Source organism: Pleurodeles waltl, chromosome 12 (assembly GCF_031143425.1).
Source record: "Pleurodeles waltl isolate 20211129_DDA chromosome 12, aPleWal1.hap1.20221129, whole genome shotgun sequence".
Lineage (NCBI taxonomy): Eukaryota > Metazoa > Chordata > Amphibia > Caudata > Salamandridae > Pleurodeles > Pleurodeles waltl.
In genome coordinates, this window is record NC_090451.1 from 25,210,618 (window position 1) to 25,230,878 (window position 20,261).

A 20,261-nucleotide genomic window follows, 5' to 3' on the forward strand; every position below is an offset into this window, starting at 1 on the left:
TGTGAGAGGAAGTCTGCCCTGAAAGGGAGACGGAGCGGCGGGCACGTTGAGAGTTGGAGAAGGTCGGAGTACCACACCCTCCTTGGCCAATCCGGAGCTATTAAGATTACTAGAGCCCGGTCTTGGCGAATCTTCCTCAATACTCGAGGAATCAAGGGTATGGGAGGAAACGCGTAAAGCAACTGGCCGCACCAGGTCATTTGAAACGCGTCCCCCAACGCTTCCTGCATCGGATACTGAAGGCTGCAGAACAAATGCGCGTTCTCTCGAGTGGCGAACAGATCTACCCGAGGAAACCCCCACTTCTGGAAGATTAAACGGACTTGATCTGGATGGAGACGCCACTCGTGGTCTGCCGAGAAGTGGCGACTGAGACTGTCCGCACGCACGTTCAAAACTCCGGCCAGATGGTTTGCTATCAAGCAAATCCGATGGTCCTTTGCCCAGGACCATAGTCGAAGAGCTTCTCTGCAGAGAAGGTACGACCCCACTCCTCCCTGCTTGTTTATGTACCACATCGTGGTAGTATTGTCTGTTAGGACCTGTACCGACTGACCACGAAGGGAAGGGAGGAAGGCCTTGAGAGCCAGACGTACAGCCCGTAACTCTAACAGATTGATGTGAAACATCTGTTCCTCTGGAGACCAAAGACCTTTGATCTCCAGATCCCCCAGATGAGCTCCCCACCCTAGAGTGGAAGCATCCGTTATGACTGTGGCCACTGGTGGCAACTGCTGGAACGGCTTTCCTTGTGAAAGATTGTTGCTTGCAATCCACCACTTCAAATCCACAGCAGCATCTCTGGAGATCTTGACAGTACCCTCTAGATCCCCTCTGTGTTGAGACCACTGCCTTCGGAGGCACCACTGAAGAGCCCTCATGTGCCAGTGAGCATGCGTGACCAACAGAATGCAGGAGGCAAAAAGACCGAGCAGACGAAGGACCTTGAGGACTGGAACTACCGCTCCATTTCGAAACATTGGAACCAAATCCTGAATATCTTGAATCCGCTGAGGCGGAGGAAAGGCCCGACCCAATGTTGTATCCAGTACTGCCCCTATGAACAGGAGGCGCTGAGAGGGCTCTAGGTGAGATTTGGGCTCGTTCACCGAAAAGCCCAGGTCGAACAACAACTGGGTTGTTGACTGCAGATGACGCAACACAAGCTCCGGGGACTTGGCTTTGATCAACCAATCGTCCAAGTAAGGGAATACTGCTATCCCCTTCCTTCTGAGCTCTGCCGCAACCACCGACATCACCTTCGTGAAGACTCGAGGTGCTGAAGTAAGACCAAACGGAAGGACCGCAAACTGGTAGTGTTGCGATCCCACCACAAACCGGAGATACTTCCTGTGTGACTTGAGTATCGGGATATGAAAGTAAGCATCCTGCAAGTCGACAGACACCATCCAGTCTTCCATGTTCAACGCCAAAAGCACCTGTGCTAGGGTCAGCATCTTGAACTTTTCCTGCTTGAGGAACCAATTCAAGATCCTCAGGTCCAGAATTGGTCTCAAACGACCATCCTTCTTGGGAATCAGGAAATACCTTGAGTAAACTCCTTGACCCCTTTCCTGCTCCGGGACCAACTCCACCGCGCCCTTTAAAAGGAGGACTTCTACCTCCTGTTCTAGCAACAGGAGGTGTTCTTGTGAACAATACGAAGGGCGGGGCGGGATGAGGGGCGGAAACTCCCGAAAGGGAAGGGTGTAGCCTTTTCCCACAACACTGAGAACCCAAGTGTCCGACGTAACAGTCTCCCATTTGGTGAGAAAATGCTGTAATCTTCCCCCTACAGGAGAGGAGTGAGTGGGAAATGGTGGAAGCCTAAGCCTGCTTCACCTGCTGCACCCCGCCAGAGGATGAGGAAGAGGCAGAGTGCTGCTGAGAAGCTCCCCTGGTGCGGACCCTACCCCTCCCCCTAAAAGATCTATAGGGATGGGAAGAGGCAGGTTGCTGATATCTTCCCCGAAAGGAAGAGGAGGAAGAGCCACGCCCAAATCCACGAAACCTCCTGAAGAATCTGGAAGAGGCCGTGGAAGAAGGAGCTTGGAGTCCCAACGACTTAGCCGTGGCCCTGCTCTTCTTAAACCGTTCCAAGGCCGAATCAGCCTTAGCCCCAAACAGTTTGTCCCCATCAAACGGGAGATCCAACAATGTGGACTGTACATCTGCCGAAAAGCCCGAGTTACGGAGCCAGGCCTGTCTCCTTTCCACCACAGTTGTGCCCATTGCTCTGGCTACCGAGTCGGTGGTATCCAGTCCCGTCTGGATAATTTGGGTCGCAGCAGCCTGGGCATCAGAGACAAGATCCAAAAGACCCTGGGGAAGCTCTGTAAACGAAGAGGAGATGTCATCCATCAGAGCATGAATATACCTCCCCAGGATACAGGTTGCATTGGTGGCTTTTAATGCCAGACTGCAGGACGAAAAAATCTTCTTCGACTGCGCCTCCAGCTTTTTTTAATCTCTGTCCCCAGGCACCGTCGGAAAAGAACCAGGCGCTGACTTGGACGAACAGGAGGCCTGCACAACCAAGCTCTCCGGCGTAGGGTGCCTAGATAGGAAACCAGGATCAGTTGGAGCCGTCCGATATCTCCTGGCCACGGCTCTGTGAACTGCTGGGGAAGATGCCGGCTTCTTCCACACCTCTAAAACCGGATCCAGCAGAGCGTCATTAAAAGGTAATAGAGGCTCCGCCGCGGCTGAGGCCGGATGCAACACCTCTGTTAAAAGGTTTTGTTTCGCCTCCACCACCGGCAAAGGCAGGTCCAAAAAACTAGCTGCCTTCCGTACCACTGTATGAAAGGAAGCAGCTTCCTCGGTATATTCCCCCGGGGACGAAAGGTCCCACTCAGGGGAAGTGTCCAGCCCACTGGCCGACTCCAGTCCACGCAGCCCATCACCCGAGTCCTCTAGCTCTCCTTCCTCTAGGGCTCGTTGGTACTCCTGCTCTTCTAGTACCCGGAGTGCACGCCTCCTTGAATGCAGTCGTTGCTCAATCCGCGGAGTCGACAATACCTCCGCCGAAGTCGGAGATCGGCGCCGATCTTCCGAAGCCACCGACGCCGCATCCGGCGCCACAGGTAACTTCGGCGCCGACTGAAGAGCAGTTGAAACGGATGGACCCACCGGAGTCACAGGCCGAAATCTCGACGTCGACGGGATGGAAATCCCTGGGGCCAATCCCTCCGAAGCCACCGGAGCGGCCACCGGCGCCGACACTGGCGCCGAGCCCACGTTCCCAAACGGGAGAAAGGGCATAAAGGGTGCCGGCCGAAGAGGCGCAGGATCACCCAAAGAAAAGGCCAAAGGCCCAGCCGGAGCACCCCCTGGAGCCATCTGTTGGAAGATGGCATACATCGCATTCAAGAATGCGGAACTATCGGCTCCAGGGGTGGGAAAAGCCGGATACTGGGGTGCCTGACTCGGAGGCGACCCCGACACCGGCCTCGGCGTCTGCGCCGGAGAAAACACTTGAGGCTCCAATACCTCAATCACCGACGCCTGTCCAGGCGAAGTTGTAGACGCCGGAGAGGGCAACGGCGTCGAAGGATGCGGCGTCACCATGGGGCTGACCTCCCATGTTCTTCGGCGCCGATCCGGAGACCTGGAACGAGCCTCCCTTGAATGACGCCGAGATTCTCTACGGCGCCGGGAGTCTCGATGACGCCGATGTCTTGGAGAAGACTTTTTCTTGTGATGCTTCTCCTTTGACTTGGCCATAAACAGCTTCGCCTCGCGTTCTTTAAGGGCCTTCGGATTCATGTGCTGACATGAATCACAAGTCGAGACGTCGTGGTCGGAGCTCAAACACCAAAGGCAATCGGAATGAGGATCCGTCACCGACATCTTGCCTCCACACTCACGACAAGGCTTAAATCCAGACTTTCTCTGCGACATTATTTCCACAGAGAAAGAGTACGCAGCAAGATATACACTGTAACCGCAAGAGTAACAGTTGCTCCCTCGAAGATAACCGTTTCGAATGCACGGAAAAAAGGGAACTGACGTCTGCACGTCGTCGAGGACCTCTTATTGCCTGTATGACGTCAGACGGCGTCGCGTGCGAGACAGTGACGTCCTCGTCGACGTGCAGAGACTAGTAAGAAGATTTCCGTCGAATGCTGGCGCCATGGGAGTATTCATGAGGTGAGGAATCCACAGGTAGTTGTATCCATCAGAAACTAGATAGCAGGAACAGTGCACAGCATGTGTACCTGCAGCTACACATGCCACCGAACATGTATGTATATTTTTCTATGCTTAACATGTGCACAGGTCACTGCGCAGCTCCTAGATAAGTTGTTTTATTAGATACTCATCTTATACCCATTATATTCCATACACATATATTCCCTTACTATGTATTTACATACTCTAGTACACTAGAGAAAAAATAAAAAAGGTACTTTTATGCTTTAATTTGTCTCTCCATTACCCTATCGCCTCTATTCCTCTCAGAAAATTCTACTTCTTTGATCTCCAAAATAACCCTGCCTAAGATCTTCTGTCCCCTACCCATCTAGCTCACCCCAAGCCTCAGTTTACTACCATGATCTCGTGAACAACCCCACCAAGTTGTCCCACATTTATCTCACATTTGACTCAACCAAAACCAGTTTTACTACTGTGCTCTGTCTAACCTCTTTCCAGACACTGCCCTCCTCCATCCCGCCTTAACTCATCCAAAGCTTTATACTCCCAATTAACACTCCTGGATTTTTCCCTCCTCTAGCCCTCCATGACTTTTGTCAATACAACTAAAACATCCCCCAGCTCAAATTAACTCATACTATTAAAAGTGTACTCATATTTCCCTATATGAATCTTCCACTAATTCCTCTTGGATTTGAGTAGCGTGCAACTTGCCGAAAAAGCACTTTGATGCCTTATCAGGAGTAGTAAGCACTATATAAATACAACTAATTGTGCATTACCAACCTTATCTACTTAAACCTGAGGCACTTCGATCTAAATAAATATTTTCACAAGTATCACACAGGAATAACCAAACACTTAAACTTCAGGATTGATAGATGTGAGCAACTGCAAGCAGAGGGAGTAGTTTAGAGTGCAACTCTTGTATTAATATTTCAATTCGAGTCAGTTAAGAAAGCAAACAATAAGGAAATGTTAAATACAGCAGGAAAACAAGAGACAAAGGATAGAAAAACAGAAATGGAGAATAGAGTTTATTGGAAAGCCCAGAGCAGAGTGGCCAATTTGCCTTCTACAACGAACAATGAATACTTAACTGCTACAGAAAGGTAAAAAGGTTTGTTATAAAATAATTTTTAATTTCAGTTCACTTCTCTTTACAAACATTCCTTGGAACAAGCAGAATAATATTTCTTCCTGCTTATACCTCCCGACTGCCCCACGCTTTTCATTCACAATACTGAACCTGTAATTGTTGTTATCAAAATATACATCTGTTTTTTTTTTTCAATAAAAAACTGGGTTTCGCGGCCCCTTTTGTCTAACAGGTATATAAAAAAAAATTTATAAATATTTACACTCCAATTCTCACACTCTTTTACACACCAACATGGAACCAAAGGAATAAGGCAACACTAGCACAGGTGCTGGTGAGGTGGCATCAGTTTGTCACAACTGACGACACGAGGTACCAGTAAAGTAAACCGGTTAAGCGGCCCTCAAACAGAATTTGTCTAATGTCAAGGGGACTTCTCCTTGAGCATTCAAAACCAATTCCAATTATTTGCAACTAAACAGGTATCCCTCTGCGGCCAGAGAGCCAATAAAATCATGTGAAAAGGTAAAAGGATTCAGTGAGCTGTGGTCCAGATACCAAGCATGTTTATCATATGGATTCAAGAGTGCCTTTTATCAAGCTTAATTGTTACAAGAAGGCTGTTCACAAGTGTCCAAATGAAGAGCCTAAAAGACAGCTCAGACTGCTTCTCCTACCTGCGATGAAGCTTTAAGATACAGTTGGACCCAAGTACACTGCCCACTTAAACCAAGAACAGCCACAAGCCCTCAAAGGATCAACTATTAAGAGTTAAGACAAAATGACTAAACACAGCTTTGGTCCAAAATTCTGGAAAAGAAAACTGTATACACAAGTTTTCAATTCCTGCAGCTACATAAAAATGGAACTCTTAAGGCAAAGTTACTATTACGTAAAGGCAAATCATGCGAAGGAAGAGGAATACGTGTGTACTGGTAACCAACAGCCCAGTTTATAATGGGCGTCAGTCACATCCAAATAAAGTACAAATCACTTAAACTAGCGCATTTCGAAAGCTAAAGCCAAGACTAGGAATGCTAAGGGAATGGATGAGGAATGTACGGAGATTAAGGACTTCAGCTCAAGACAAAATCGCTAACCAGCAAAAACTGCACATCTGATCACCCAGGCCTGCACTCACTTTATAGTTAAGTGCCTACTCAACATCTGATAATCAGCTCAGCTAATATTTCGATATTTTAAGGGCACCTTGCCCCAACTGCTACCATAGCCAGGTTAGACATATGACCCTTAGCGAAACGATTACCACACAGGATCAAAGCCTGCACCAAAAGTGGAAATCAAGCAAGAGTATACAAAGTAACAATAAGATATAGTTCTATTTTATGTATCTATAAACTTTGCTTAAAAGAAACAGCCTGCATAACAAGTAGGATACAGACTTGGTCAAAAGATTACTAGGCATAAGTGACAGCAACTCAAGTATTGCAAATATGGTTGGAAACAGAAGGCCAACCAAGACAAGGTATAATTACAGAACCATTGGCTTGTACAAAAAAGGTCCAGAAGTTGATGCTCCAATTTGCAAGACAAGACTATAGACCATTGGGAAAAAAACAAATACATAAAGAAAAAACAAATTTAGACTTCTGATTAAGTCACAAAAGTACTGCTGTTTAGCGGCCCATGTTTAAGAAGGAAAGCAACTGTTGGAAACCCATTAACATTTAACTTTTCCACAGCTAGAAAAGCAAAGATGGCAAAGAAAAAATGGTGAGACTAGAAAAGAATGTGTACACAAACTGAGGTCTAGCTGACAAACTACAAAAGAAGGTAGATACGTAATTGTTAGATATTTCCATTAACCACATTGCCTATGCCACTCTGAATGCAAGTCACTGGTTTGTCTCAACTTTGGTCTGGGGAAATAGTTAAGGCACAGGCTGGAGTAAGGCTTTGAGGAAACACCTTCAGCTGGAACCAGTTTCTTCTGGGAGAGAGCATCCGAGTGACAACACATTTGAGATGTCAGAGAGGTACAGTTTTGAGTCTTCAGAAGGCTTAGATGGGTACAGAAAGTAGTAAGGCGTCAGGGTGATTTCAGGGCTCAAAGGCCCAGGAATGGATCAAAAGCAGTATATCCCACCTTACAGTAGAAACCAATATTTCAATGCACAATCTGGATCTTGCTGCTGCAATGTAGCAACATTCAAGATTTAAAAAAACAGATATAAAAAAAATAAAATTTCTGGTTTAAGGTCACTTGAGCTGCATTTTAAAGTGGCTTTGTCTTGGTTTTCTGGAATGATGGAAGTTGTCCCCTTGGTTAAAGATAAGTTTGCGACCCTGCACCACAGGGGGAGATAAGTCCATTTCTTTTCAACTTGAGTTCACTTAAATTGTAGACTTTGAGAATGACACACGCAGGTGATGGCTGTCGCCAAGGTCGTGGTTGTGCAGCTCTATCAGCACTTGAATAGCCTCCTCAACGGAACCCATCTGGATCAGTGCCATTTTACGGTCCTTCCTGTAGAGAAACCAAGCCAAAGTTAACATGACAACTGACCTACTGGAAAAGCAAACAAATCTTTTGGAACACAGTATGAACATATGTAGGAAGCTGGCTCTGTATAATATATAAAAATGATAGTGTGCACAGTGTCCAGAGGTTCCCCAGAGGCTTAACAGAAGCTAAAGCAGATAATACTAATGCTCTTTTGTGGTAGTGTGGTTGGGCAGTTAGGCTTTCCAGAGGGTAGAGCAAAACACTTGTTGTACACAGAAAATAGAAACACACTTAGTAACTTAACTCCAGACCAATGGTTTTTGTATAGCAAAACTATATTTAGTTAATTTATTTCTAGAACCACAAGATACAAGTTGCAGGCAAGTACCTAAATTAATAAGTATTTCACATATGTACCACTTTGATTGGAAGAGGTAAGTTGCAGTTTGAATAAATGGCCATACTCTGATGTAAAAGTTGACTGCAATTTTCAGAACAGTTACGGGGGGTGAGGGGGTTTGTAGTAAGTAGAAACAGTTCCAGTCCCCAGTGGTTAGGAAATCCACTGGTTGGGTTTCAAATTAACCTTAAGCACCACCAGCAATACAGGGCCAGCCGGATCAAAACTGGGGCAAGTTTAACATGGGCTCCTATGGAGACTGGGGATACTTAGTTTCAGATCTGCTGGCGGGCAAGTACCGGTGTCGTCAGAGGGCAGACTTGTGTTTTTTTTTGGGGGGGGGGGGGGGGGGGGGGGTCACAAGTAGGCACCAAACTTACATTCTCACTGGCACAGGGGCAGCTGGGTGCAAACAGAGTGTCTGGCTCCCAATACTTTCCTATGAGGGGACCCCGGGTGTCACTTAGATGCTGCAGGCTGGGTCCAGGAGGTTGGTTCTGGATAACCACAGGCTGGACAAGTGGGAGGGCCGCCTGCTGAACATTGCTGCCCTGGATGTCTGGTTTCTCAAGGACTGGGGGCTGTGGGTGCAGTGTACCATTATGTGTCCGATATCTTCGTCTGTTTTTGTGTCCGGGGGAGGAGGGGTCCTCTGGATTCACACTGCAGGCATTGCGAGGGGCAGGAGAGGTCAATCCAGGGTGGGCACCGTCACGGAATCTCCTCCTTGGTCCTCTGGAACTTGGCAGGGGTCACTGGTCCCGCAGGATGCATTGCTCTCTTGTTGTAGGTTCTATCAAGCAAGAGACAGACCAGAAGGGCTGGGGCCAAATCAATTGGTCTCCCTTCTCTGCTGGGGTTTCAGCTTAGCAATCCTTTCTTTTGAGTTTGCAGGGAATCAGAAGACTTGGGTTCAAGGGAGCTCTTTAATCCTGGATTTAGGAGAGTTACAGGGGTCAGAGGGCAGTAGCCAATGGCTACTGACCCTGAGGGTGGCTACATCTAACCTAATTGGTCCCTGTCCTCTAAACTAAGATGGAGGATTCTGCAAGGAGGGGGCCACCTCAGCTCTGGACACCTTGGGGTGGTCACTCCCTCCTTTTCCTAATTTTCCTGCCGGACTTGCTGCTAAAAGTGGGGCTCCCCTGTCCATCACCACTCCAGTGCTGGTACTCAAGAGCTCTTCCAGATGGTCCCTGGATTCTGACACCTTGAATCCAAGGTTAGCAGGGACCTCTGGGAGCATGAGTGGCCAGGCAGGTGACGTCTGAGCCGCCCCCCCCCTCCCCCCCCCCCCCTGACTCTGCTTGCAACATTGTTTCTACAGCTCCTTCTAGCTTCTGCAACATTCCCCCAGCTGTGCAACCTCCGAGGGCGGCAAGCTTTCAGTCTGCACAAGAAAGGAATTTCCCTTGGAGTGAAGGAGTCAATCCTCTGCATCTACAGGCACCTGCTGCAATGACTACCAGCTGTACGGATCCTGCATCACGGGTGGTGGTTTGGAGTAGTCCTCTTGGTCCATGTGCCAGCTGTCCAACTTTAGTGGAAGTAAGCCTTTGCTTTCCCATGCAGGACAGTACCCCCGTGCACAGCATTGCTTGTAGCTGCCAAAGCTTGTTTGCATCTCCAAGGGATCTCCACGAGGGCTTTTCTGTGACTTGTGTCCCACACCACCCGTGGGACTCCAGAGTCCCTCATTTGCTCCTGTGGGCTTTGTGTTGCTGAGGGTCCCCTCCAACTCCCCCTCCTGGGTTAAGTCCTCCTGGACCTTGCTGGTCCCCAGCAGCTCCATTTTACCAACCATGACATTTGCCTTTGCCAAGGCTTGTTGGTGGATTTCCTGCACCAACACCGACTGCAATTCTTCCAGCATGGCAGTTTGCATCCCTCAGGAACTCTTCACAGACTACTCAGCGCTGACCTTCACATCAGTCGACCAACTCCTGCACCCACAGCTAGGTGAGTAGCAGCTCCTTTCTGTGACTTGGTACCCTTCCTTCTTTAGGAATACACCGCTGGTTTCTTGCAGTCTTGTCTGGGTGTTGCATTTTCTTTTCCTTCCTTTTGGGTAGCTTGGGTGAAATCAATAACTTACTCCTTTTCTCCTGGTCGCTAGGGGGCACTAATACGAACTGCTGGTTTTTTTTAGTACCCCCCAGCAATTGAGGAAAGCCTTTGTTTCAAGATTTTTCCTAAGGTAGCTTTGAAAGTCGAGGGTTTGAGGATCCAAAGGCTCAACAACTCAAGAGCTGCTTCACAGCCTCTGATGTGTGACTGGAGACAGAAGGCATGGACACCATAAAGGCTGTGTAGTGGTCAGATGGCTCAATGCCAGCCTCCCTTGGGCAGAGCATGCCTCCCATAGGGCTGTGTACACACAATGGTGCTGGTCATACTCACAACCCTCGGGGAGGCTTCTTTCACAAGGTTGTTGAGGTGAGAAGAATTACCATCTTTCATATGGTAATCGGCAAAAAAGACTTACCACAAATAAAAACTGACAAATGTGCCCCTTGTAGGAAGCTGGCTCTCTACATATCAAAATGAGTGTGCAGAGTCCAGGGGTTCCCCAAGAGGCTTGACAGGGGCAATAGAGAATACTAATGCTCTATCCGTGGTAGTGTACCACTGGAGCCTTTTACAAGGGACTTTTCTGTGTGCCAATTGTGTAAACAATGGTATATTTTTAGGGAGAGAACACTGGTGCTTGGTTTGCAGGATCCCAGCACACTGCATCAATATCAGGGAAAATGTGTTAACTGCAACAAGGGCCATTTTCCTACACCCCAAACCTGAAGGCAGGTCTACTGTAGAATTAACTTAAACCAGAAACCTCCCACCTAACTGGCAAGCAGCAGTCCAGATTGTCACGAACAGCAAAATTAACAAAGTTTCAACCCTTAGTTACAACACACACAAAAAAAAAATCATTGAATGAACTATGCCGAAGACAGACCTTACCCCGGAAAGTTATTTGGCATGACAAAAGGGTTGGGGCGGGGGGCAAGTTTAACAGAGCAACCTAAATGGCAATACTGGTTACTTTCAAGCTATTGCATTTTAGGTACATCAATATTCTGCATTTGCGAATGAAACAATCACTTACTGGAAGAACTTGAATCCCTTTACTACTCCACCGGTATTTGAAAAAAGAATCTTTATATCTTCTTCTGATACCGAAGGTCTGCAAAGCAAAATAATGTTTTAATGAGCTGAAGATAAGCAGATCATTACAACTCATTCCTGAAAGAAAAGTCTTGTAGAAGTGGTGAATGAATTACTCCTACACTGATAGTATACCATTCTCAGGCCCATACCAGGTCCCGTACACTAAAGCAAAGTGCCTTGTACTCCATACTCACGCCCTCCTCACACCTCCCTCATGGCAGCATCGAGATTCACCGCTAGAGAACTTGAAGAAACGTTAAACCACACAAACTCTGAACTTACGGGATGTTGGATAGGTGAAGGGTTGCAGATGGAGGGAAGATGTTCTGGAAGTTTTTGGAGCCAGGCTTTTTGAAGCGATGGAGAGGAGAGTTGGTGTAGTCCTTGGTGAGACCTTGGTCCTCCTGGCCCTCACGAGGAAGCTGCACAGTCTGGTGTTTGGACAAGGTGATCCGAATCTGTTTCCCGTTCAGCTTCTGCCCGTTCAGGTGACTCATGGCTGCAACGATAAAAACGTACTGGTCAGAGGAGGCATCAGCACCAGTCATTAATGTACAGTCTGGTCAAACACGTTCAAGCTAAAAAAAAACTGACTTAGAGAACCACCAGCCCCACACCACAAACTTATAGAATCGTCAGACACGGTCTTCAAAAGAAGCCATGGAAGACTTGCTTTTCTACCGCATGGGTGAAGTAGGGCAGATAGCGGCAAGCAGGCCTAAACTGTGTTGGAGGTTTTTGCCACTAAGTCCAGGTGTCCACCCTGCTATGCAAACCAGGCCAACTACAACCCCTCCTGCGGTGAACTCTGGGCAGCAAAGGGGAGCAGTCACAGGAGGTGGGGGCTGGCGCAACAGCTCAGAACTCAGTCAAGTTGACAACGTGATGGCCAGCCGAGTGTCACTACCAGTACTTTCATTTCCATGTAGGATGAGCAGGTCCAGTCTGGCAGGTCCTTCTTTGTGTAGCTTCTGAGACTTGGCTGATTGTAGTCTAGACAGCCCTATCCATCCGACACTCGTCCTGTCAGGCATGAGTACACTGATTTTAACAGTTCCACCACGTTTGGGTCATCTGAATACATGTATACTGACACTGTTGTGCACGCTTGGCTGCCGCTAAGACAAACGCAGTCAGCGTGCCCATGCTGCCCCCTGCTTTTGAATTCAATGGGTAGCCTTTTGTCTTGCCTATTCCCCTCCCAGCCACTGCCAACCCTTCCTCATTACCCTGAGATCATGAGAGCAGAAGGTGGTCCTCCCAGTGGTCAGCTCTGAAATGTGCTGACAGGTGTGCCTGTTCAAATGTTTTTTTCTGCTCGAAGGACCATCTCACAAAAACTGTGCTGCTGAGCTTCTGACATTCTGGAAAGATTCAAGCCTGGCGACCCTCTGTACAGTTTTGGTAGCAAGGGTTAAAAAGTTATGCTCCTGGTTAACCTTGCTGCTGTCCATTCCCATGCCACTTCATGAACCAGCTTCCCCTTAGGATTGCCTGAAGCCCAGGCTGCCGAACATATAGGCAGGCCATCCAAGTTAGAATGTCAGCCTGGTTTTAAGGTGTGCTTCATCTGTACCTAATCTTGTATGGTGGTGCGGCTTTTGCAACCCCCTAGTCAAATGGGAGAGGTGCTTTGCAAATTCTTTCCCTGAAGACCCCTGCCACAGAATGAGACTTCCCTACAAGTTCTGCCCTGCTGCCATTCAGGCTGGCTCGGGTAGCTCCCCTGCACCTCCCTGGTGATTTGCAGTGCTTTTTGGGACCTGGGGATCTTGTGCAGCTGGCAGCACAATGCCTCATTCTGTGCAGTGTTCTGCTGCTTTCTCCTGTTGTGGCAGGCAAGTCACCCTTCCACATGGGTGTGCAGGGCTGCGCACAGCATGTCCTTAACGTTGGGCTTGCAAGAGCGTGCTGGCCCTTCCAATGGACCTGTCTGGCCCTAGACGATCCCGCCTGGTAAGCTGCAGTGTGATGGCAGCCAGCACCATCCTGATGCACGCCCTCTGGTCCACCTGCACCGCGTGCATGCTGCAGGGAGGTCCGAGGATGGTTGGTGCTGTAAAAACTCCAAAGTGGCTTTTTGCTGAGGCCTTTGCAGCTGCTTAACCTGTTGTGATCAGGGGTTGCCAAAGGGAAGCTATAGGAAAATGCATCTTGACATGGTCAACCCCCCCGCCGGGTTTCTGCTGTGATTCTGACTTAGTGCACCGGGTCCCAGCTAACCCAGTCCTTAGTGCGGGATTTTTCCTAAAAATGCAGAAGTTTCGCGCAATTGGCCTAACCTTTGGATGACACTAAGTCCCCAGTAAATAGGCCTTCATTTAGTACTCCATGCCCTAGTGATCAGTGGTTCTAAGGGCTGCAGCACAAATTGTGCCACCCTCAGGCATCGTAAGTGCAGTCTTGATGCAGAACAAAAATGAAAACACGACATGGAGCAGTGTGTGCCATGCCCCCTAACACTGCATTCAGTATACACAAGTCACCCCCTCTAGCAAGCCTTATAGCCCTAAAGCAGAGTGCATTATATTGCATATAACGGCATATATGCATGGGCAAATATGTCCTACAATGTCTATTCCTAGACATAGTAAGTGTACAGGGAAGCCATTTTAGATGCATGTGCTGGACACTGGTCGTGACAAGGTCCCCAGCTAAATGATGGCTTCTCTGAATCCTGGGATGTTGCTCAAACATATAGGAATAAACCTTACCTGAACCCAGTAATAAAAAAAAAAATATCCTAGCATGGACACTGACTGGTCATCATTACTGCAGCCACCCTCTGGGCCCCTGAGGTGACAGCAAATACCTTGCCCAGGCAGGATGGACTTTTCAGGGCAGGGTGCTTCTTCACAGGCCTTGTGCCTTTGTAAAGCAACCCAGGCCTCTCCAAACAGAGAAGTAGGCAGACCCCCAGTTCCTGACCCCACTTTTGGCGGTAGGACTGGTGGGAAAATTAGGCAGATATGGTGGTGTGTCCCCTTCATGCCAGCTGAAGTGGACACTACCTTTCAAATTCCTTTAACTAGTGTGGAAGGAATTATGCCAATAGGGTTAGGGCTATGCCCACTTCTTAAACGGAAGTGGTCACAGGGTGTAGTCACCCTCATGTGCTACCACCTGGCACTCCCTGTAAGGCCCCTAGATTCAGTATTTAGGTGGCACCCCTAAACCCTAGAACTCAGGATCCAGACGTGAAAAAGCCGGACACTACGGAGTCGCACCTGCAGACACCAAATGACTTGGCCCCAGTCCTACCAGCTTGTCTGCAGCCCTAGACGATCCTGCGCCAGAAGACCTGGCCTGCAGCCTAGCCACCTTCAAAGCCATGGGAGGATTACTTGTCTTTAACAAAGAGCAAGATCTTTTGAGGACAGCAGACCTGTTACAGAAAAGGCCAACAAACTCTGCCCTAACGAACCACGAAACCGAATTCAGTCCCATCTCTGCACCAGACGCCCACGACCATGGCATACTGGACCTGTGAAGGTCCCCTAGTAATTCAGAACCCAAGTCTACTGTAACCTAACCCTGTTGGTCTCAAAGCCTGCAGCCTCAATCTAAAGACTTCCCTTCACTACGACATCCTGGTAAACTGTTTTCCAACATCAACGAACCTCTGCATGGATAGGTAAATAACATTTTCTGTTCGATGGCATGTGTAGCTGTAGATACACATGCTTTCCATAGACTGTAAAGCAGTGCCCTCGCAAAATAAGCGGTGAAGCTCCTTTTTAGGTGGAGGTTTACCAACATGTTGGTATGTATCTGGGCTTTTAACCACACCCACCGCACGGCAATCACTCACTCGTTCATGGGCTTTCCCTTCAAACAAAACCTTTATTTTCGTTGGTAAATGCTTTACGTTTGTCCCTCCTTAAGCCGGTTTAGTTACTGCTGTGGACATTGCCCGTTACATGCTAATTGCACATTTGCCATCACGTTCGTAAGTGAACTTTTTTCCTTGTGTGCTTCACACTGATGCCATGGCACTCAGTAGGCTCACTTATGCGAGTGTTTTACTTTTCATTTTTAATTTATGTAGCAAGAAAAGTTGTTAGAAGTTTACAACGCTAATAGCTCTCGTGCAAATCCGAGACATTGCAAACGCAGTGTTTCCTAGTGGAATGCACTTTAGGGGCTACTGGTAACGGTCTTAGTTCTAAGAGAACAAGTTTACTATCCATCTGGCGAATCCATTTTTTTTTTGCAATAGGATGACCTTTGTGTGAGGTTTTTTGCCACAAAGCCGTTTGGATTTTCTGAAATGTTTTGTTCTATCTATAGTACATGAGAGCTCTTATCAAGGGCGTGAAGAGCTCTTTCAGCCACTGAACCAGGCTGTGGAAAGAAGACTGATATGAAAAGGTGAAACTATCTTTGGTAGGAATTTTGGATGTGCTCTAAGAACTAATTTGTCTTTATGAATTTGAAAGAAAGGTTATTCTAAAGTGAATGCCTGAATTTCGTGAAACTTCAAGAAATGATTGCCACTAAGAAAGCAACTTTCATGATAAATTGTAGAGTACAAGAGTGCATGGGTTCAAGTGGTGGCCCCATAAGCCCTGTGAGTACAAGATCAAGATCCCACACAGGGGCTGGAGGAACTTAGGTGGAATAGCCGTTTTAGGACCTTCCATAAAGGCCTTTTTAACAGGAATCCTGAACAGGGAAATATATTATCTATTTCGAAGGTAAGGAACTATAGCTGTTAAATGAATACTAATAGATGAATATGCCAGATTTGCTTTTTGGATGCATAACAGCCAGCAAACAGTATCCTGTACTGAAGCTTTAAGTGGATCAATATTTTTGGGTTGACAAAGGTAGACAAAATGTTTTCATTTAGCTGCATAACATGGTCTAGTTGTGGGTTAGTGTGCTCCTTTTAGTATATCCATACATTCAGATATAAGTTGTTAATAGCCAAACTAGGACTTCAGGAGCCAAACTGCCAGGTTGAGTGTGCTGGGATTTGGATGTCTGATTTGACCTCTCCTTTTTGAGTCAACAAATATTGACTGTTTGGCAGTTTATGATGTGGTACTACAGCCAGGTCCAATAGTGGTGTGTACCAATTGTGATGTCCCCATGTGGGAGCTATGAGTATCAGCGAGTGAAGTTTAATTTTTTTTTTTTATGGAAAGTGCAATCAAATATCCCTGATCAATTCATCCATAGCGCACTGCCCTCGGATTAAGAGTGTGGATACCTGGATGCAAAGCTTTGGCATTTTGTGTTTTTTTGTGACAAAAAGGTCTGTCTCTGGGGTTCACCACATTTGGAAGTATTGTTGAGTCACTTGTGGGTGAATTTCTCCAATCGTGGAATTGTTGCTGCGTCCTGCTTAAGTCAGCTAGTTGATTGTGTATCCCTGGAAGATACTCTGCCAGTAATTTGAATATGAATTGCCCAGTTCCAAATTTTGTGCTAAAAGGGGCAAGGGATGTATGAAAATTAAGAAATAAGGATCCTTGAGTTCTAATGTGGTCATGGAATCCTGTCTTTGTAGTAGGGGAATGTGTTGTAGAGTAACCATATGAGTAACCATATGAAAGTGTTCTGAATGGATGTATAGAATGAGGATCTGAGATCTAAAATACCATCTTTCTTTGGTATGAGGAAATATAGTGAATACTCCAGATTCTTGTTGTGATATAGGTACTCTACGGCTCCTTTGAGTAGTAGTGATTGTACCTCCTTTTTTAATAAAGTGAGATGTTTCCAAGTGTGTGAACGAGGGGGATGTTTAGTGGTGTAGAGAGAAGTTCTAGACAAAAGCCATGTTGGATAATAGATATAACCCATTGGTCTGTGATGACGTTGTGCCATTGTGGGTGAAAATTTGCCAGTCTTTCTCCCACAAGAATTTGATGCTCTGTAAGAATTTAATGTTTTGTTGATGTGGAGGAACCTTGAAGCAACCGATTTACCTCTTAGTCTATTAGTAGATCCTTTTAAAGAGCCTCTGAATGAACCTCTTATGGAAGCGTAGCCTACAAAAAGTGTCCCTAGTAGGTGTGGTGTGTAATGCACCCATTACATTAGCTGTCTGAGTACTTTAAGCTTATCTAATTGTGGTATCAACCTCTGGCCCAAATGTTCTTCATAAAAGGACATGTTTAATACTGCTTGCAGTATCTGTGGCTTAAATCCTGATGCTCTTAGCCATGTATGATTATGTTGGTGTGGCCTTCTCTTTGCCGCATCTATCAGCTGCATTAGTAGTGCATCTAATTACGTCATTAGAAATAGCCTGTCCATCTGCCCCTTTTTTAGGTCGAGCATAGCAGCACGTAAGTTAACTGCACGTTTGCTGATACGTTGACAGCGAGCAAACTTTCCTTTTGGGTGCTTTTTCATGCTGATGCGGTGGCGCTTTGAATTGGCTCGCTTATGTGAAACTATTACTTTCCATTTTCAATTTATGTGGCAAGAAAAGTCCGGTTAGGAGTTAACAACGCTAATAGCTCTAACTCTAGCAAATGTGAGACCCACTGCATTGCAAATGCTTGTTTGATGTTCCAGTGGAAGATATTTTAACAAGTCTTGCATCTGATCCCACTGAGCCCCAACATACTGTGCCAGGAGTGCATGGGAATTTACAATCCTCCGGTGGTTGGCAACGTGAGTAACAACTCTTACCTGCTGCAGCAACATTTTGACTTAACCTGGAGGAGCATTTCCTGTAGACTGGCTTGTTTTCTTGCTGCACTCACCACTAATAGATAGAATCAGGTGGTAGTTGTGCCCCAATAAAAGCTGGCTGCAGGTTTGTATTTTTTTTTTTTTTTTTAACTCCTGGTGAAAGGATTCTTGCTTTTACACAGCATAGAGACACTAGTACTCTGAGTAGATGTTAAAGTATTAAGTACAATATTCTCGATGGGATCTATATGTAATTGTACGTTTTGATAAGCAGCTGCCCTGGCTATTAAACATAAGCAGGGGTATCTTTAGTGGGAGATGGCATCGCTGGGCATAAATCTGGGTAATTAGGGAGAATGGGATCAGTCTCATCTGTCTACCTCTTCTTGAGGATCAGTTAAATCATCCCTTTGTGGTGATGCAGCTGACTGTGGAGACAACTTTGACTGTAGGTGCAAGTAAGGGAAGCAGAATTTGGTGGTGAAGGCTTATAGTGTTGCCTTTTATTTTTCTTTCTATTCAAAGAAATGTGGTTGGTGGAGGCCCAGCATCTTAAGTCTCTTGAAGTTAAGTTCTCATTTAATTGCTAGGAGAGGCTATGGTCCTAGCTGTTTTGAGTACATGAATCTTGCCCTGTTTAGCATTCATAACCGCCAATATAGGTTGCATCTTAGATGACTCAGTAGCTGGAGTTTACTACTTATTGGCAAGTTTTCGATTACAAAGGTTTGGATACGGAATGCTTGACTTGGACCAAAAATGTCAGCTCAAAGTGCTGTTTTTTTTTCAGCTCTGAAGTGGAAAAGTCCAATTTTCAGCTTTGTACCAACATGTGACAGGCTGTTTGGTATATATGCCAAATGCACTTTGGTCTTTTGGTTCAGTGCTGACCCAGAGGGTTGGTCACACAAAGGTATTTTTCAGGCCCAACCATAGCCCAAATGCAGTGGAGGACCGTAGAACAATGCAGGAGACTTTGTAATGGTCTGATATGATGGGGCTGATTTACTCCCATACTGCGCCAGTGGGATGGATTGGCTGTGGATATTGAAATCTTCATCTGAATACGAATCTGCTAGGGAGACTGCATTCATCTCACCCTGCTACTATGCTCTCCCTAACCCTTATACTCCCAATTAACACTTCTGGATTTCTTTCCTCCTCCACCCCTCCATTACTCCAGTCAATCTAACAAACTCATATCCGCGTCTCAAATTAACTCATAATACTAAAACTGTACTCATTATTTAACTATACTAATTCTTGTTGGGTTCTGGAGTAGCGTGCTACTCATCGAAAAGCGCTTCGACGCCTCGTCAGGGGTAGTAAGCGCTATATAATGAAAATGTCACTTACCCAGTGTACATCTGTTCGTGGCATCAGTCGCTGTAGATTCGCATGTTTTGCATAGCTCGCCATCTGGTGTTGGGCCGGAGTGTTACAAGTTGTTTTTCTTCGAAGAAGTCTTTCGAGTCACGGGACCGAGTGACTCCTCCTTTTGTCTCCGTTGCGCATGGGCGTCGACTCCATCTTCGATTGTTTTTCCCCCGCAGAGGGTGAGGTAGGAGTTGAATTGTAGTAATAGTGCCCATGCAATGGAGTGACTAAGTATGTACCTATTTAAGGTTGAGATGATACATATACAAATAGTTGAAGGTAACTTCCAAACTGCTACAGGCTCCCGGGGAGGCGGGTGGGCACATGCGAATCTACAGCAACTGATGCCACGAACAGATGTACACTGGGTAAGTGACATTTTCAGTTCGACGGCATCTGTCGCTGTAGATACGCATGTTTTGCATAGACTAGTAAGCAGTTATCTCCCCAAAAGCGGTGGCTCAGCCTGTAGGAGTGGAAGTTGTTTGAAATAATGTTCTTAATACGGCTTGACCTACTGTGGCTTGTTGTGCGGATAACACGTCTACACAGTAGTGCTTGGTGAATGTGTGAGGCGTAGACCATGTGGCTGCCTTACATATTTCTTGCATTGGGATGTTTCCTAGAAAGGCCATGGTAGCACCTTTCTTTCTGGTTGAGTGTGCCCTTGGTGTAATGGGCAGCTGTCGTTTAGCTTTAAGGTAGCAGATTTGGATGCATTTAACTATCCATCTGGCTATACCTTGTTTTGATATTGGGTTTCCTGCATGCGGTTTTTGAAATGCAATAATGAAAATGTCACTTACCCAGTGTACATCTGTTCGTGGCATCAGTCGCTGAGATTCACATGGTATGCATGAGCTCGCCATCTGGTGTTGGGTCGGAGTGTTACAAGTTGTTTTTCTTCGAAGAAGTGTTTTCGAGTCACGGGACCGAGTGAC

At 46.6% G+C, this 20,261-nt stretch overlaps 1 protein-coding gene across 1 annotated transcript in view; it reads right to left on the minus strand.

The window, feature by feature from the left end:
- Positions 1-5,279: 5,279 nt before the first annotated feature.
- Positions 5,280-20,261, minus strand: part of PTBP1 (polypyrimidine tract binding protein 1) — a 37,543-nt gene continuing 22,561 nt past the window's right edge. Inside the window, exons 13-15 of the mRNA XM_069216442.1 lie at positions 11,575-11,791; positions 11,231-11,308; positions 5,280-7,745 (exon numbers count right to left, since the gene is read on the minus strand). Coding sequence (XP_069072543.1) covers positions 7,613-7,745; positions 11,231-11,308; positions 11,575-11,791 — 428 coding nt within the window. The 3' untranslated portion in view covers positions 5,280-7,612. The remainder of the gene's footprint in view (positions 7,746-11,230; positions 11,309-11,574; positions 11,792-20,261) is intronic.